Source organism: Macrobrachium nipponense, chromosome 20 (genome assembly GCF_015104395.2).
Source record: "Macrobrachium nipponense isolate FS-2020 chromosome 20, ASM1510439v2, whole genome shotgun sequence".
Classification (NCBI taxonomy): Eukaryota; Metazoa; Arthropoda; class Malacostraca; order Decapoda; family Palaemonidae; genus Macrobrachium; species Macrobrachium nipponense.
The window spans coordinates 55,847,130-55,866,601 of record NC_061089.1 but is presented as its reverse complement, the minus strand read 5'-3'; the positions used below and the strand labels follow the sequence as shown (position 1 = coordinate 55,866,601).

Below are 19,472 nucleotides of genomic sequence, written 5' to 3'. Positions count from 1 at the left end.
CCACAACTGGGGAATGGAAAAAAGATCTGTAGATAGGCCAGGTAGATCATATCAGGGCTCTCTCTCTCTCTCTCTCTCTCTATGTATGTATATATATATATATATATATATATATATATATATATATATATATATATATATATATATATATATATATTTAACTATTCATTGTATAATTACCAAACACTCGATTCGTATTTATGTTCTCGTGTTATTTCATCTCGTAACTCTTGACTTTCACAGGATCACCAGAGGTCGGGTCCTGTTATAGACTGAGGAAGAAGGATGGGTCCTGCGGTCACGTACAGAGGCGTCTCGTGACGAGGGAGGACTGCTGCTCGGGAGTCCAACGTCGAGGGTGGAGTTCCCGCACGCCCTCCAACGTGTCTCCACGTCCTCCTCCTCCTCCTTCAGCCCAGTGTCTTCAAGCACTTCCAATTCGGTCTTGACGTGCTTGCCATGTTCCAGTAAGTAGGAGATGCCGTATGTTTTCGCTTTTAGTTTTTTATTTTTTTTTTTTATTTTTTTTATTTTTTTATTTATTATTTATTCTTTTTTTTTTTCAATTTAATTTTGATTTTGTTGTGGGGGCGTCTTTTATTAATTTTTTTTTCAATTGATTTTTTTTTTTTTTTTTTTTTTTTTTTTTTTTTTTGTGGGTGCGTCTCTAGCACATCTAGTTTTCTGAGGCAATAATCCTTAATACAAAATATTCATTTAGCATTTCAGGATAGTGAATCTTTGACTAATGCCGGTGGGGTTCCAGCGTGCCATTACTCTTTAAAATTTATAATTTTTTCTAACAAGTTACTTCGGTTCGGCGATAAAGTTCCCAGAGTTACATTGGTCCAGATATGCTTCATTTGTGCTTGAAGCTGCACATTTTAAGTAATGACATGGTCTGGAAAGTTCTCGAAGTGTTCTAAATCTTCGAAGGAAAGTGGAATTATCTTGTTTTTGCTCACGTTAGTAAGATTCATTTTTTTTTTTTCCATAGTCTCGGAGACGCGTTCTTGGAATTTTGAAACATTTGGATCATGGATAGGGAGCGAAAGTTCCAAAACGCCCCTTGTGTCACTGTAGCGGTCCTTCCTAAAAATAAAAAAAATAAAAATTTTTTTGCCATGATAACTTAAGTTTGATTTTTCGTCCATGTGGCTCTGGGCATTTCCATTATTATTATTATTATTATTATTATTATTATTATTATTATTATTATTATTATTATTATTATTATTACTTTACGCACCGATAGCATTCAGGTATAATAAAAACAAATGTATTATTATACTAATATCATGTAGTGTTCCTTTACGTCTTCTAGAGGACACATTTATTAGAATAGAGAGCAAATGAAAGAGGAGGTAACGGTGTTCATTTATTTGCTGCGAATTTTATTTTATTTTATTTTATTTTAATTATATTTTATCCGACATCAAGAGAAACAAAACTTAACTTTCATTAGAAAAAAAGAAGCTTCAATAAAGACTAGGGCTAATAAAAAAAATTATATCAACAAAATAAACAATAGGTTGTAAGGCACGAGCTATAAAAGGAAAAAAAAAAGAGAAAATCCAGAGGGCTAACTTAACCTTAACCTTAACCAAAGACACATCCATTAAAAGAATAGTTCGAAAAAAGAATGAAATCGGGTAAAGAATAGTTCCGAAAAGGAATTAATGGGTAAAGAATAGTTCGAAAAAGAAGGAATGGGGTAAAAGAATAGTTTCGAAAAGGAAATTAATGGTAAAGAATAGTTTCGAAAAAATGAATCGGGTAAAGAATGTTTCGAAAAGGAATTAATCGGGTAAAGAAATTCGTTGAAAAGAATGAAATCGGGTTAAAGGAATAGTTTTCGAAAAGAATGAATCGGGTGTAAAGAATAGTTTTCGAAAAAATGAATCGGGTAAAGAATAGTTTCGAAAAGAATAAATCGGGTAAAGAATAGTTTCGAAAAGAATAAATCGGGTAAAGAATAGTTTCGAAAAGAATAAATCGGGTAAAGAATAGTTTCGAAAAGAATAAATCGGGTAAAGAATAGTTTCGAAAAGATATGATCGGGTAAAGAATAGTTTCGAAAAGAATTGAATCGGGTAAAGAATAGTTTCGAAAGAATGAAATCGGGTAAAGAATATTTTCGAAAGAATGAATCGGGTAAAGAATAGTTTCGAAAAGAATGAATGGGTAAAGAATAGTTCGAAAAAAGAATGAATCGGGGAAGAATAGTTCGAAAAGAATGAACGGCCGTGAAGAATAGTTTCGAAAAGACTGAATCGGGTAAAAAGAAGTTTCGGAAAAGACATGAACGCGGTAAAGAATAGTTTCGAAAAGAATAAATCGGGTAAAGAATAGTTTCGAAAAGAATAAATCGGGTAAAGAATAGTTTCGAAAAGAATAAATCGGGTAAAGAATAGTTTCGAAAGATGAAGGAGTAAAGAATAGTTTCGAAAGAATGAATCGGGTAAAGAATAGTTTCGAAAGAATGAATCGGGGGACTAAGAATAGTCGAAAAGAATAAATCGGGTCAAGAATATTTTTGAAAAGAATGAATCGGTAAAGAATAGTTCGAAAAGAATGAATCGGGTAAAGCATAGTTTCGAAAAGAATGAAATCGGGTTATGAAAGGAATAGTTTCGAAAAGAATAAATCGGGTAAAGAATAGTTTCGAAAAGGATAAATCGGGTAAAGAATAGTTTCGAAAAGAATAAATCGGGTAAAGAAAGTTTTTGAAAAGAAGATGAATCGGGTAAAGAATAAGTTCAAAAAATGAATCGTAAAGAATAGTTTTCGAAAAGAATAAACCGGGTAAAGAATAGTTTCGAAAAGAATAAATCGGTAAAGGAATAGTTTCGAAAAGAATAAATCGGGTAAAGAATAGTTTCGAAAAGAAGAGTCGGGTAAAGAATAGTTTCGAAAAAGAAATGGGGAAACGGGGGTGGTAAAAGAATAAGTTCGGAAAAAAAAGGGACCTGAAATCGGCGTGGAAGGGGGAAAGATAGTTTCGAAAAAAGGAATGAATCGGGTTTTAAAGGGAATGAAGTTTCCCCCCCCACCCCCCTAAAAGGAATGGGAAAATCGGGTAAAGAATAGTTTCCGAAAAGAATGGAAATCGGGTAAAGAATAGGTTTTCGAAAAGAATGAACGGGTAAAGGGGTAAATGTAGTTTCGAAAAAAAGGAATGGGAATCGGGTTAAAGGGGGAAAAATAGTTTCGAAAAGGAATGAAATCGGGTTAAAAAGAATTAGTTGTTCGTCGAAAAAAAAAAAAGAATGGAAATCGGGGTAAAGGACTAGTTTCGAAAAAGACAAATGAAACGGGTAAGGAAAATTTAGTTTTCGAAAAGTAAATGGAAATCGGGGTAATTAAAGGGGAAAATAGGGTTTCGAAAAAAAAGACATTTTGGAAATCGGGGGGTAAAGAAATAGTTTCGAAAGGAAATTGAATCGGGGTTTAAAGGAATAGTGTTCGAAAACAGGAAAAATGAAAATCGGGTAAAGAATAGTTTTCCGAAAAGAAATGAAAAAAAATTCGGGTAAAGGAATAGTTTTTTCGGGAAAAAGTGGATATGGTGAAAATCGGGTAAAGGAAGAGTTTTTCGAAAAGGAATGAATCGGGTTAAAGGAACTAGGTTTTTTTCGAAAAGAATGAAATCGGGGGTTGAAAAAAAAGAAGAAAAACGCGCGGGTAAAAGGAATAGTTTTCCGAAAAAGATTTAATTTTCAGGTAAAAGAAAACTAGTTTCGAAAAAAGGGGGATTAAATTCAGTGTTTACAAAAGAAATAGTTCCGAAAAAGGAAATGGGGGGCATCGGGTAAAAGAATTTAGTTTCGGGAAAAGAATACCAAAATCGGGTCAAAGGGGGGGGGGGAATTAGTTTTGAATAAAAAGGAATTGAATCGGTAAAAGAATAGTTTTCGAAAAAGAATGAAATCGGGGTAACAAGAATTAGTTTTCGAAAAGGAATTGTGGAATTCGGGTAAAAAGAATAGCTTTCGAAAAAGGAAATTGAATCGGGACAAGGGATAGTTTCAGAAAAAGAATGGGACATCGGGTAAAGAATAGTTCGGAAAAAGAAAAATTGGGGAAATCGGGTTTTAAAAGGGCAGTTTCGAAGAAAAGGAATGGGGAAACCGGGTTAAAAGGAATAGTGTTGCGCAACAAGGGAAATGGGAAAATCGGGGGTAAAAAAGGAAAATAGGTGTCCGAAAAAGAATGAATCGGGGTAAAGAATAGTTCGAAAAGAATTAAATGGGTAAAGAATAGTTTCGAAAAGAATTAAATCGGGGTAAAGATAGTTCGAAAGGATAATAGGTAAAGAATAGTTTCGAAAGAATAAATTCGGGTAACGAATAGTTTCGAAAAGGAAATGAATCGGGTAAAGAACTAGTGTCGAAAAGAATTTTTGGAATCGGTAACTCTAATTTTAAGTTTCGAAAAGAATGAATCGGGTAAAAAGAATAAAAAGTTTCAAAAGAATAATCCCGGGTTTAAAGAACAATAAAGTTTCGAAAAGAATGAATCGGGTTTAAAGAATATTTTCGAAAAGAATAATCCGGGTAAAGAATTTAGTTTCGAAAAGAAAAAATGAATCGGGTAAAACTAGGTTTCGAAAAGAATGAATTCGGGTAAAGAATATTTTCGAAAAGAATGAATTTCGGGTCAAAGAATTTAAGTTTCGGAAAAGAATGCAATCGGGTAAAGAATAGTTTTAAAAGGGAATTTGAATCGGGTAAAGGAATAGTTTCGAAAAGAATGAATTTCGGGTAAAGAAATAAAAAGTTTCGAAAGAATGAATCGGGTTTTTAAAGAATAAAGTTTCGAAAAAATGAATCCGGGTAAAGAATATTTTTCGAAAGAATGAATCGGGTAAAGAATAGTTTCGAAAAGGAATTAATCCAGGTTTAAAAGAATGTTTCCGGGAAAAGGAATTAATTTCAATGGGTAAAAATAGTTTCGAAAAGAAATGAATCGGGTACAAAAGAATAATGTTTTTCGGGGAAAAAAAGAATAAAGATTTCGGGTTAAACAATAAAGTTTTCGAAAAGAATGAATCGGGTAAAGAATAGTTTCAAGGGAAAAGAATAACTCGGGTAAAGAATGTTTTCGAAAAGGAATTAAATCAGGTTTTTAAAAGAAATAGGTTTAAAGAAAATTTGGATTAATCAAGGTACCAAGAATAAAGTTTTGGCGAAAAGAAATTTGAATTTCGGGTAAAAACCAAAGAATAGTTTCGAAAAGAATAAATCGGGTAAAGAATAGTTTTCGAAAAAAAGGGAAATAATAGGGTTTAAAGAATTAAGGGTTTCGAAAAAATTGAAATCGGGTAAAGAATAGTTTTTCGAAAGAAATGAAACTCGGGTAAAGAATTTGGTCGGGAAAAAGATTTGAAATCGGGTAAAGAATAGTTTCGAAAAGAATTAATCGGGTAAAGAATAGTTTCGAAAAGGATTAATCAGGTAAAGAATAGTTTCGAAAAGGATGAATCGGGTAAAGAATAGTTTCGAAAAGGATTAATCAGGTAAAGAATAGTTTCGAAAAATAAATCGGGTAAGAATAGTTCGAAAAGAATAAATTCGGGTAAGAGAAATAGTTTTCGAAAAGGGATATCAGGGTAAAGAATAGTTCGAAAAAAGGATTAATCATGTAAAGAATAGTTTGAAAAGGATAAATCATGTAAAGAATAGTTTCGAAAAGAATGAATCGGGGTAAAGATAATTTCGAAAAGATGAATCGTGTAAAGAGTGTTCGAAAAGATGAATCGGGTAAAGAATAGTTTCGAAAGAATAAATCGGGTAAAGAATAGTTTCGAAAGGATTAATCATGTAAAGAATAGTTTGAAAAGATAATCAGGTAAAGAATAGTTTCGACAAGGAATGAATCGGGTACAAGAATAGTTCGAAAAGATAAATCGTGTAAGAAATAGTTCCGAAAGGATGAATCGGGTAAAGAATATTTTTCGAAAGAATGGAATCGGGTAAGAATAGTTTTCTAAAGGATTAATCAGGTAAAGAATAGTTTCGAAAAGGATTAATCAGGTAAAGAATAGTTTCGAAAAGGATTAATCAGGTAAAGAATAGTTTCGAAAAGGATGAATCGGGTAAAGAAATAGTTTCGGGAGGGAAAAAAGAAAAATCGGGTAAAGAAATAGTTTCGAAACGAAAAAATCGGGTAAAGAATAGTTTCGAAAAGAATAAATCGGGTAAAGAATAGTTTCGAAAAGGATTAATCAGGTAAAGAATAGTTTCGAAAAGGATTAATCAGGTAAAGAATAGTTTCGAAAAGGATTAATCAGGTAAAGAATAGTTTCGAAAAGGATTAATCAGGTTATAAGATAGTTTCGAAAGGATTAATCAGGTAAAGATAGTTTTCGAAAAGGATTAATCAGGTAAGAATAAGTTTCGAAAAGGATTATTTCAGGTAAAAGGAATTAAGTTTCGAAAAGGATTAATCAGGTAAAGGAATAAGTTTCGAAAAGGATTAATTTCATGTAAAAGGAATTAAGTTTCGAAAAGAAATGAATCGGGTAAAGAAATAGTTTTCCGAAAGATAAATCGGGTACAAATAATGTTTTCGAAAGAGGTGAATCGGTTAAGAATAGTTTCGAAAAGAAAAGGAATCGGGTAAAGAATAGTTCGAAAAGGGATAAATCGGGTAAAAATAATTTGTTTTCGAAAAGAAGAATTTCGTGTAAAAGAATGTTTCGAAAAGAATAAATCGGGTAAAGAATAGTTTCGAAAAGCAATGAAATCAGTGGGTAAAGAATAAGTTTTTTCGAAACGATGAATTTTCGGGTTAAAAGGAATTAAGTTTCGAAAGAATGATCGGGTAAAACTAAGTTTCGAAAAGAATGATCGGTTTTTACGAATAAAAGTTTTCGAAAGATTAAATCGGGTAAAGAATAGGTTTCGAAAAGAAAATGATTTTCGGGTTAAAGAATAGTTTCTAAAAGAATGAATTCGGGTAAAGAATAAGTTTCGAAAAGAATGAATTTTCGGGTAAAAGAATAAGTTTCGAAAGAAAAATCGGGTAGAAGAATAGTTTCAGAAAAGAATAAATCGGGTAAAGAATAGTTTCGAAAAGGATTTATTTTCAGGTAAAAAGAAAATAGTTCTCGAAAAGGATTAATCAGTAAAGAAGGGTTTCCAAAAGAATGAATTTTTCGTGTAAAGAATTAAGTTTTCGAAACGAAATAAATCGGGTAAAGAATAGTTTCGAAAAGAATAAATTCGGGTATAAGAATAAAAAGTTTTCGAAAAGGATTAATCAGTTTAAAGAATAGTTTCGAAAAGGTAATCAGGTAAAGAATTAGTTTTTCGAAAAAGAACGGAATCGGGTAAAGAATAGTTTTTTCGAAAAGAATTAAAATCGGGTAAAGAAAGAGTTTTTCGTTTTAAAAGAATTAATTCGGGTTAAAGAATAGTTTCGAAAAGGATAAATCGGGTACAGAATAGTTTCGAAAAGGATAAATCGGGTACAGAATAGTTTCGAAAAGGATTAAATCAACCGGTAAAAGAATAGCTTTCGAAAGAATGAAATCGGGTAAATGAAAAAAAAATAGTTTCGAAAAAAAAAAGGGGAATAGAAATCAGGGTAAAGAAAGTTCGAAAGAATTTTAAACGGGAAAAGGAATTAAGTTCAAAAGGAATAACGGGGAAAGAATAGTTTCATCAAAAGAATTAATCATGTAAAGAATAGTTTCGAAAAGGATAAATCAGGTAAAGAATAGTTTCGAAAAGGACTTGAATCAGGCTAAAGAAGTAGTTTTTCGAAAAGGAATTTGAATCAGGGGTAAAAGAATAAAGTTCGAAAGAAAAAAAAATGGGAAATACGGGGAAAGAATAGTTTCGAAAAAAACGAATTAAATCGTGGGCAAAGAATAGTTTCGAAAAGAAATGAAATCGGGTAAAGATAAAGCTTCATCGAAAAGGATTAATCAGGTATAAAGAATAGTTTCGAAAAAGGAATAAATCAGGGTAAAGAATGCGTTCCCGAAAAGAAATAAAATCGGGTAAAGAATAGTGTTTCGAAAAGGACTGAATCAGGGTAAAAGAATAGCTTTCGAAAAGGAATTAAATCAGGTAAGTTAAGAAAGTTTCGAAAGGATTAATCAGGGTAAAGAATAAAGTTTCGAAAAGGAAAATCAAGGGTAAACGAATAGTTTTCGCAAAGGATAATAAAGGTTCGTTTTTATAGTAATTAAAGAATATTCCCCTCAAAAGGAAATGAATCCGGATAAAGAATAGTTTCGAAAAGATAAACGGGAAAGAATAAAGTTTTGAAAAGAAGGAACGGGTAAAGAATAGCTTTCGAAAAGCAATAAATCGGGTATAAAGAATAGGTTTCGAAAAGGAATGAAATCGGGTAAAGAAATAGCTTTTTTCGAAAAGAATAAAAATCGGGTAAAGAATAGTTTCGCAACCCAAGGAATCAATCGGGGTAAAGAAATAGTTTTCGAAAAGGAATAAAATCCGGGTAAAGAATAGTTTCGAAAAGGAATAAAAGGTAAAGAAAGGGTTCGAAAAAGAATTAGAACCATCGGGTAAAGAATAAAGTTCGAAGAAAGAATAAATGGTAAAAGAACTAGTTTTTCGAAAAAGGAATAAACGGTAAAGGAATAAAGTTTTGAAAAGAATAAAATTTTCGGGTAAAGAATAAAGCTCGAAAAGGGCTATAAATCGGGTACAGAATAGTTTCGAAAAGGATAAATCGAGGGTAAAGAATCAGTTTTCGAAAAGAATAAAATCCGGGTAAAGAAAATAGTTTTCGAAAACAGGAAAATCGGGTAAAGAATCGTTCGAAAAAGAATAAAAATTTCGGGGTAAAGAATAAGTTTCGAAAAAGAATAAAATCGAGGGTTTAAAGAAAGAAGTTCGGAAAAGAAGAAATTTCGGGTAAAAGAATCAGTTATCGAAAAGGATAAATGGGGTAAAGACAATTAGTTTTTCGAAAAGAAATAAACGGGTAAAGAATAAGTTCCGAAGAATAAGGGGGTATTCAAAGGTAAAGAATAGTTTTCGAAAAAAGAATGAAATCGGGTAAAGGAATAGTTTCGAAAGAAAAATACGGGTAAAGAATAGGGTCGAAAAGAATCAAGGTTTCGGGTAAAGAATAAAGTTTCGAAAAGAATAAATCGGGTAAAGAATAGTTTCGAAAAGAATAAATCGAGTAAAGAATAGTATCGAAAAGAATACCTCCTGTAATGAATAATTTCAAAAAGAATGCATCGGGCAAAGTGTAGTTTCAAAAAGAATGCATCCAGTAAAAAATAGTTTTAACTAAGAATACAACCAGTTAAGAAGGAATAGTTTCAAGAATAAGTTGTCACTTGCTGAGAATATTTGCTATTCAAGAAACCTAAGATCGGTCGGGTAAGTTAGAAAGAATCTCTTGTCTGCTGAGTGCATTCAAGGTCAGTCAGTCACTGTTGTTAGTGTTTGGGAAAGTTTCTTGGTTTGCTTTTTTTCTTTCTTTCTTTTGTTCTATATTCAAGGTGAAAATTTTGGTTCTTTGGGCTGAAAATCATCTAAATAGATCTGAAATTCCTTTTATTTCTTCTTTTAAGAGATTTCATTTGTTTTTCCCCTATTTGTGATGTTTGTTTAGAAGGCTTTAAACTTCTTCTTCTTCTTCTTCTTCTTCTTCTTCTTCTTCTTCTTTTCTTCTTCTTCTTCTTCGTATGAGAAAATTCCCAGGAAATTTATTTTATCCGATAACGTTAATTTTCTCCTTTATATTTTTTACCGTGTGCTTTTTTGGTTAGATTGAAATCAACTTAAACATGGTCACTGGTTTTGCTGTTATTACGTGTTAAGATTAAGATGAATTGGGGGCTATCATTGAGAGAGAGAGAGAGAGAGAGAGAGAGAGAGAGAGAGAGAGAGAGAGAGAACGCCTCATGGAGGTAGATAGATAAGCAGATAAATGCTTCATTTTAGTTAATCCTATCGACCAGCGCACACAGGAGTTTATGATCAGAAGAATTTCAAGAATGCCAATTAAACTAAGTAAATAAACACCACAGAATTTCAGAAAAGGAAATTCTCAAGAATACGAATAAGGAACAAGAGAAGAATAAAGAGATGCAAGGAAGCCTCACGAGTCCTCAGGGGAAAAAAAAAAAAAAAAAAAAGACAAACGGTAGAGGCAAGTTGAAGGTTGCTTCTGCGAAGGAGGTTGGCTACTCAAGAGGATGACCAGGTGCAGAACTAATATATTATCTGTTGGAGGGATCGAGTGCGTGAAAAAAAAAACACGTTCTAGACGTAGGAGAAGACTTGAGAATTAGAATATTGCGATGAGGAATAAGAAGGTGAAGAATAAGCAGAATAATAAGAAGAAGGCACAGATGAAAGGGGAAGGGGATGCTCACCACAGTAATGTTGAATAATAAGTAGAAGAAGGTGTAAATGAAAGAAGTAGGAAGCAGATGAAGGATATGATGGGTAGTGATGTTGAATGAATTCCATAACTGGGGTACAGGTTTCATTTTACCTACAACGTTCTGTTTTATCCGAATCACTATTCTTAGTTAATCTGAATCGTTAGTTTTAATTAATCTGCGTAATTCACAATCTGTTTACCTGGTTTTAATTAATCCAAATTGAAGGTTTCTGTTTACCTGGTTTTATCTTAATTGAAGGTTTCTGTTTACCTGGTATTAATTAATTTTGATCTGGGGTTTCTGTTTATCTGGTTTTAATTAATCTGAATTGAAGGTTTCTGTTTACCTGGTTTTAATTAGTCTGAACTGAAAGTTCTGTTTGCCTGGTTTTAATTAACCTGAATTGAAGGTTTCTGTTTACATGGTATTCATTAAATTTGATCTGAGGTTTCTGTTTATCTGGTTTTAATTGATATGAATAGAAGGTTCCTGTTTACCTGGTATTAATTAAATTTGATCTGAGGTTTCTGTTTATCTGGTTTTAATTAATCTGAATGGGTTCCTGTTTACCTGGTTTTAATGAATCTAAATTGAATCTTTATGTTCACCTGGTTTTAATTAATTTCAATTGAAGGTTTCTGTTTACCTGGTTTCAATTAATCTGACTTGAAGGTTTCTGTTTACCTGCTTTTAATAAATCAAAACTGAAGGTTTCTTTTCACTTGGTTTTAATTGATCCGAATTAGACGTTTCTGTTTACTTGGTTTCAATTAATTTTGACCAGAGGTTTCTGTTTAAGTAATCAGAAGTAAAGTTTTATGTTTATCTGGTGTTGATTAATTTTAAGCAGTCTGTTTACCTGATTGTAATTAATCTGGATGAGAGGCTCATGTCCACCTGTTTTTAATTTATCTGAATTAAAGATTTCTGTTTACTTGATTTTAATTCCTTTTAATCACAGTTTTCTGTTTGTCTCGTTTTGATTAAATTAAATCAGAGGTATCTAATTTCCTGGATCATGCCATTGATCTACACTTTGTCGAGTTTACTTAGATCTCTTATAGTATCTAATTTTAGGTTTAATAGGACCTAACTCATTGGTTTTAACTTTCAGGATGACTGGTTTCAACTTTCCAGGATCATTGGTTTTAGCTTTCCAGGATCATTGGTTTTAGCTTTCCAGGATAATTGGTTGTTAGCTTTCCAGGATCATTGGTTTTAGCTTTCCGGATCATTGGTTTTAACCTTCCAGGATCATTGGTTTTAGCTTGCCAGGATCATTAGTTTTGACTTTACAATATGATTGGTTTTACCTTTCCAGGATCGTTGGTTTTAAGTTAACTGTATCACGAATTTTAACGTTTGAAAAATGTTAGGTATAATGTTCAAGCATTGTTTGAATTTTCTTGAGCCATGACATTAATCTATATCAAAGATTTCTAATGGGAGTAAAGGTTATGAATTATTTACCTGCATCACTAAATGATTAATATATCCGGATTGTTAATTTTGATCATACCTGAAAGAGTGATTTTCATTTACCCGAATCCTTAAATATAATTTACCACAATCGCTGATTTCATAAAGTTTTATGACCTTGTTTTTATTTATTGGCTCAAAACCTGTTCCTTTACGGTTGATTCCATATTTATCTGTTTAACGATTTTGTTTTTGAATTATACCTGTAATTCTTCATCCACTTTTATGGTGGAAGATTATTTGCTTATATTTTTGTACCATTCATTATGTTTTGCAAATGCTTCCATTTATTATTTTTATGCTTTTTTTCTTTTTTTTTTTTTTTTTTTTTTTTTTTACAACTTCACCATTCTCATATTCTTTATTATTATTATTATTATTATTATTATTATTTTATATTATTATTATTATTATTATTATTATTTTCCCCGCCACTGCTACGTCAACAACAGCAATTGCTACTATAGTAGATTCACATCAACCGTGCATCTGATGTCTAGGCCCATCCTTTACGACGCTCCTGATTGGCTGTTGATAAGCCGTCACAGGGCTGGAAACTCTCAGTCTCTCTTGAGAGTTCACATAGACTGGATGTATGTTACACTTCTCCTAAGGGATACTTCTTTCAAACGTATCCCTCAGGCGAGGTGGAACATACTTCCTTTCCGTGTGAACTTTCTCGAGAGACTGAGAGTTTCCAGCCCTGTGATTGGCTTATCAACAGCCAATCAGGAGCGTCGTAAGGGACTGGCCTAGACATCAAATGCACGGTTGATGTGAATCTACTAGTATTAGTATAAGAACTACTAACAAACAGAAATTTCAAGTAATTGATACATTTGTGAAGCTTACTTAGCATCTCTCTCTCTCTCTCTCTCTCTCTCTCTCTCTCTCTCTCTCTCTCTCTCTCCGTAAATAGCTTGAATGGAAATCAGCTGGGCAGGTGACCGGATGCTGTTGGAACTTCATTGTAAAATTACTGATGCCCCTTGTATGCTTGACCCCTTGTTATTTTTGCACCCCTCATTTCTGTATTTGCTCGTTTGTCTTATTTTGCCTGGGAACCGATTCCTAGTTCACGTTTGGGAGCCGATTCCTAGTTCGCGTTTGGGGATTGGAATGAAATTAACATTGGCAGAGATGCAGGTAATATCATGTAGCCGAAACGTTAGGTCATTCAAAAAAGCAAAATGAGATGTGTAACATTCATTCTCTCAGATATTCATCGTGCAGCTATTTGTTTCGTCTGTAGAAGAAAAAAATGATAAACATTCCTTTTTTATTTTTCCCTTTCCCTGTCATATGTGTATACAGCAAGTGAATGAATTTGTAGTATATGCTGTTTGTTTTCAAAGTAGCTGACAGTGTATATATATATATATATATATATACATACATACATATACATATATATACGTCATATATGTATATATACAGTATGTATATATATACTTATATATATGCATAACTATGTGACTATTATATTTATTTTCATTAAGAAAATCTCTGTAACAAAGTATAGGGTAACTATAAGTCGAAGAGGCTCTTACCCAAGGTTCTTGTATGTCCATATTAGATAATAATAATAATAATAATAATAATAATAATAATAATAATAATAATAATTATATAATAATAATAATATGCCAGTGGAAATTGTACCCAAGATCCCTGAAAAGGAATCTGGAAAAACTAGAGGCTGGAGTAACTCCAAAACTCATGGAGAAAAGTGTGCTCCTAGAAACAGCGCACATAGTAAGAAAAGTGATGGACTCCTAAGGAGGCAGGATGCAGCCCGGAACCCCACACCATAAATACCACCCAGTCGAATTGGAGGACTGTGATAGACACATTGAAAAAAATCTAAATAATAACGATAAAGAGCGTTTTAAATTCATTGACGCAAATTTTCAAATTCTTGCCACATTTTATTACAGCCAGTATTTAGCCTTAGTAATAATTTCACCCCCAACCCCTCCCCCCTCCGCGCTAAACATCCCCCTCCATCCCAACGTCAGGTGTAAGCGGTTTATGAATGACGTTACTTTCACAATTAAAGCATTTACTATGAAAGCCAAATGAAACAATCTCCTCACCCAGTTGTAGATTTTTTTGTGAACAGTTTTAAAAGACATCATTCTTTTCACAAGCTCTTGGAATGACATTTGGTGCTTGAGAACATTTGCTCCAATCCCCCTCTTAGCTCTGAAGGTCTGTAATTAAGATGGTGCCCGTTATCCAAAGTCAAAGTCCTGATAAATGATGAGAATTAAAAATGGTGAAAAATTTAAGTCGTGGAAATTCAATTTAGCGCCATGAAGGCATAATTGACATTCAGATCATTGAAAATGATCACCATTGAAACCTGAAATCCTGCATAACGTGGTCAATGATCTATTAATCATTAAAGGTAATTGGAGAGTCATTATTATTATTATTATTATTATTATTATTATTATTATTATTATTATTATTATTATTATTATTATTCGTTATTGTTTCAGTCATCGCCGAAAATCTGCGTCAGTAAGCAAAAATAAATTTCGTAAGTGCCAAGAATAAAAAAATTTCTTGACATGAACCAGCCTTTCCTGGGTTTCCCCACTACATTATAGTGTGGTGGATATGTGATGAATTCATATTGGATTCATATCTCCTCCTGAACCAGGTTCAAAGACCAGTGAAGGAAGGAGGAAATTTTAACTTCGTTTCCTATTCGGATCATCAAGTTTCTCGGTGACGATCACATACAGGAAACTGAGAAGTTATGACTTCATTGTAGAGGCGATGACTTTCACAGTCCCTATTCAAGATCAGACCCACTCACCCACCACATTGAAGTTTACCCAACGTTGGCATAGCCTCCCACTTTTCATGTTTACAACTTTTGCCCTCAGCAATCAGCGCTTTATTATCCTAAATCAGTATTCATCCTCTTTCCATTTATCAACTTTTCTCAACCTGAATACGCATCTTTCTGACTTTCAGTTCTGACATTCAATTCAGTCGTAACCAGCTTTAAAAGTAGTGATCACTTCTAATACCCATTTACTTTTGCATCTGACTCGCTTGTGTGGTGATGAGCAGATATATAAATTAAACTTTCAAACCATAACAGACACGCTTATATATATATATATACATATATATATATATATATATATATATATATATATATATATTATATAATGTATACACATACCTGGGTTCATCTTTAGGGAAGGGTTCGAAAGCTTTTTGTAAAGAATTTTAAAGTTATACACGAACTCGCAACATTTTTTATTTGTGGATCCCTTAGAACATTATATGTACTCTCGTGATAGAGGGTTTTTCCCAATCAAAAATATACTTAATTTCATTTGATGCCATGTGCAAATACAGTATGCAGATGCAATAGTCAAGAAAAGCAATATGAACCGTTTTACTGAAGACATTTATATTATGATAACATTATTAAGAATAATGAAGCATTTAGTGTATGGTTGCAAATAACGTCAATGAATAATATTCATCGTCAGCTAAAACATAAAGGGCCGTGAAATAAAGAGAGGATATTTATTACTTTGAAAAAACTACGTTCAATTTTCAAACAAATTCAAGATGGACGTTAAAGTAAATAAAGCCTACAAGTTAAAAGTAGACAAGACAGTAAAGTTTTCAAACAAAAGTAATGGACCGACAGAAGACAAATTAAGAGTATAAAGAAGGATCAGAGAGAGAGAGAGAGAGAGAGAGAGAGAGAGAGAGAGAGAGAGAGAGAGAGAGAGAGAGAGAGAGAGAAGGGTCAAATGGCCCATCTCCCAAGGTGTGGCTAAACCTGCTTTATTACATCACAAGATTTATCCCACCAGGTGTGTGTGTGTGTGTGAGAGAGAGAGAGTATGTGTGTGCGCGCGTGTGTGTGCAGCGCGAGTGTATGTGCGCGTGTGCACGTACCATTTTTTTTCTTTTGCGAGGAGTTCTGTATGTGCAAAATTGCACGGGTTATTTCCGTCCTCCTGGCTATATCCATTAAAGTATATGTTTGTAAGCCTCTGTTTTCTTCATTGAAGTGCTTTCTTCTTTCTTCTTCTTCTCCTTCTTCTTCTTCTTCTTCTTCTTGCTTGTTTGGTGGTGCGCCCTTTGGCGTCGCGCTTCTGTGATTCGCGGGGGCTGGCCGGGACGACGTTATTTTTAATTAAAGAAGATTGAGAGCTCTGTCGTGTAGAGGCTGCTTTTTAATGTAATATATTTATGATGAGATACATCGTGTGGCTCTCTCTCTCTCTCTCTCTCTCTCTCTCTCTCTCTCTCTCTCTCTCTCTCTCTCTCTCTGAAAAAATTGATTTAACTAGCTCTGTAGATGGAGAGTTCTTTAATAAATAGCCTGTTTTTAATGTATTTTATTTATGATGAGACACATCCTGTAGATCTCTCTTTCTTTGAGAAAATTGATTTAACTAACTGTATAGATGTAGAGTTCTTAAAAAAAGGCTGTTTTTTATGTATTTTATTTACGAGAGATACATTCTCTCTCTCTCTCTCTCTCTCTCTCTCTCTCTCTCTCTCTCTCTCTCTCTCTCTCTCCCTTAGTGTTCGAAAAAAATTCATTTTAACCAACTCTGTAGATGTAAGAAAATTTTCTGAAGGTATTTTAGGACAACTACGCCAATACAAAGAAACAAAAGCGATACAAGTGCCTCTCTTCAACTTTTTTTTTTTATCAATGATATATGCAGATGATATCGGGACCCTATTTCTCAATTTTATCGTGTGTATTTGAGTATGAAGGATGTTGACATCCTTTCTTCTTCTTCTTCTTCTTCATCAAGTCAACCTGGTAGACTTTATAATGAAAGTGGATTTCGTTTGTTAGAATTTGGCCAGATCTTTAATTCAGTAGTTACATATTGTGCTATATATCATCTCAGTTATTGATCGAGTATGATTATTATGATTGTGTGTAAGTGGCTTAAATATATTGAATTTGATGACAGAAGCCGATGAGTGCCGAGAATTTTTTTCTTTTGTTTTTTCATGTGTTACGAGAATTGGGTCCATTTGCAACATTCAGGATCTGTTACTTGCTAAACACTTGGCTGTTTGGAAGCTGAATGCAGATTGAAAGGCATTTAATAGACCGTTGAATCGTCTTAGTCGAAGCTTATTTTTTCTTATATATGTTTGCCTGGCTGTGAAATGAATAAGAAATAGTCTTAATCGAAGCGTACGTCTAGGTAGGTCTACGATTTTCGAGGTATGAAATTTCTGGCTGCGGATCTTTCAAAACTCGAATCATTCAAGTAGAAAGAAACTGCTTGGCCTTGAGTCTTCGGGATTTCCCCAGGGTTGTAGTTTGGGTGAGATGATAAAACTGAAATTTATGACTTGCAAAGTGAACGGTGGAATTATGAATTGAACTAGTTAACATCTTACTGGTGTCTGGAGTTGTAAATTTGTTTTGCCACGGATGTACAGGTTGGTAATAGTCATTTTGAAGATTAAATTTGTGATCCATAAAGCCTAGGATACAAAGTTTAGTTGCTCGAAGGTAATTTAGGTTTTAGCGTATTGAAGGGCTAAAAGTAGGAGGCTAGAGTCTTGGAGGATAGGGAATTTGATAAGACTGACTGAGGTCTTGATTTGTTTAGTGATACAGTCATTGCCTGTTGCAGTCATTGACCACTGAACTCATTGACTATTGCATTTTAGTATCTAGAAATTCACCTAGGTCTAAGAAGAGGTTGGTATAGTCTTCTTGATATCTAGAAGTTTGACTCAGAACCTGAGTTGTGGGAGAGGGTAGCTGGAAACTATTGATCTAGAACTTGTTGATGTTACTGACGACCTAGCTTGGGTAGCCAGAGACATGAAAGTTTAGAGTTTAGTCATCAGTTTCACTGACTGGAGCACTCTGAGGCCTTGAGTAGAGCTGTTTGAGGCCCACTAATTTCAGAACTTTAAATAGAAAAATATTAGGTTGTACTCCTTTGATGTGGCAGACTTTTTATTGCAAAATTTTACTCTATTGTGTAATAAGCTTGATGGAGTATACTTTGGTTTGCACGGCCGATACAAAAGTGTACGAACCTACATTCCCAACACCACGTTTCATACCCAGGTGGACAAGCAAGAACTACTCTCTTTTTATTATTATAGATAAGTAGATGGATTAGTTCAAAGCAGGAAGATCATAACTTTCTTAAGTTGTGCTGAGACTGGAAGACGACGAGATAGCAGTAGAGGCAGCAGTTGCAGGCCCATGTAATTCGCTCAGTTAGGTTAGGCTTCATTCATATTTCTGTTCTAAGAAATATACTGGTGAAACTTTTTTTTTTTTTTGTAGAAGTGTCCTACTATCAAGGTTAACAAACCGTACATAGATATGAATCCATATACACACGTATATAAACTTATATATGTATGTATGTGTGTGTTGTGTGTATGTCTGTGTCTGTTTGTATGTACAGACATCCCTGGATAAATGTACGTATGATCTTGAATATTTTGGCTTTATTGATACTGATAACAAATTAATGTTGCTTGTGAAAATAATGTCCGTAAAGAATCGTAATCTCTAAAAATGTGAGATAATAAACGAACAGCCCTTTTGCACAGATCCCCCCCCCCCCCCACAACACACACACACACACCCACACACACACACCACCTTTTGAAGATCAACCGCTCCGACACCTGTTGGGTTCATTTGCTGAGCCCGAAGGTGTTTGGCCATGACATCATGTAGACCAGTTCGTGACCTTACGGTTGATCGTTTTCTATTCATTTGCGCTTCAGGACTAGCTTGCATATCATCTGGAAGGGGAGATTTCTCAGAGCTATTATTAGTCATTTTAATTTTGCTTCTCTTGAGTCCTCTCTTAAAAATTTTGGGGAGCTGTTGTGAAGAAATAGCTTCCAAAGTTTGGAGATCCGTTGTAAAGAACGGCCTTAAGAAATAGATGAGCCGTTGGAAGGAGAGACCTTCAAAATTTTGGGGAGCTGTTGTAATGAAGGATTTATAAACTTTGGGGAGCCGTTTTCATGAAAGAGCTTCAGAATTTTGAGGAGCACTGCTAAGGGAGTGCTTCAAAATTCTGTGGACCCGTTGTAAAGAACAACAAAATTTTGGCGAGCTGTTCGAAAGTTTTGTTAAGCTGTTTTAAAGGAAGAACTTCAAAATTCTTGGGAGCCGTTTCAAGGAAATTGTTTATTCGATATTTGCATCGTGATTACAAATATGATGAAAACATGATGGCCAACAATTTCTTATTTTTATGTGAGATTTTATATAAACTAGAAAAAAGGGTTACAGATAAATGCAAGAAAGTTATTTTTCGTGCAAGTTTTTTATTTAAAATTTTTTGCCAGTCTTATCATTCTCTTTTTGTATTCTTGTCTGCAGTCTACTTGTTTATTGTAGTATAGTGTCTTGCGTTGTCTTAGGAAGCCGCACCAGGAAATTAAGAAATATAGCCTTCGTTGTAACGCTATAGTAATTCACACTTCTCTTCATAAATGGAAGAAGAAAACAGTGATAAAGATGAAGTTTGGAGAACTATTTTAATAAACCGTTTCGTAAGTTGAAAACCATTTCAATAAACCATTTCGGAAGTTGGAAACTATTTCAATA

At 33.6% G+C, this 19,472-nt stretch overlaps 1 protein-coding gene across 1 annotated transcript in view; it reads left to right on the top strand.

Annotated features, from left to right (window-relative positions):
• Positions 1–13: 13 nt before the first annotated feature.
• Positions 14–19,472, top strand: part of LOC135220286 (follistatin-like) — a 220,668-nt gene continuing 201,209 nt past the window's right edge. The window contains exons 1-2 of the mRNA XM_064257544.1: positions 14–28; positions 272–467. Of these exons, the coding sequence (XP_064113614.1) occupies positions 14–28; positions 272–467 (211 nt within the window). The remainder of the gene's footprint in view (positions 29–271; positions 468–19,472) is intronic.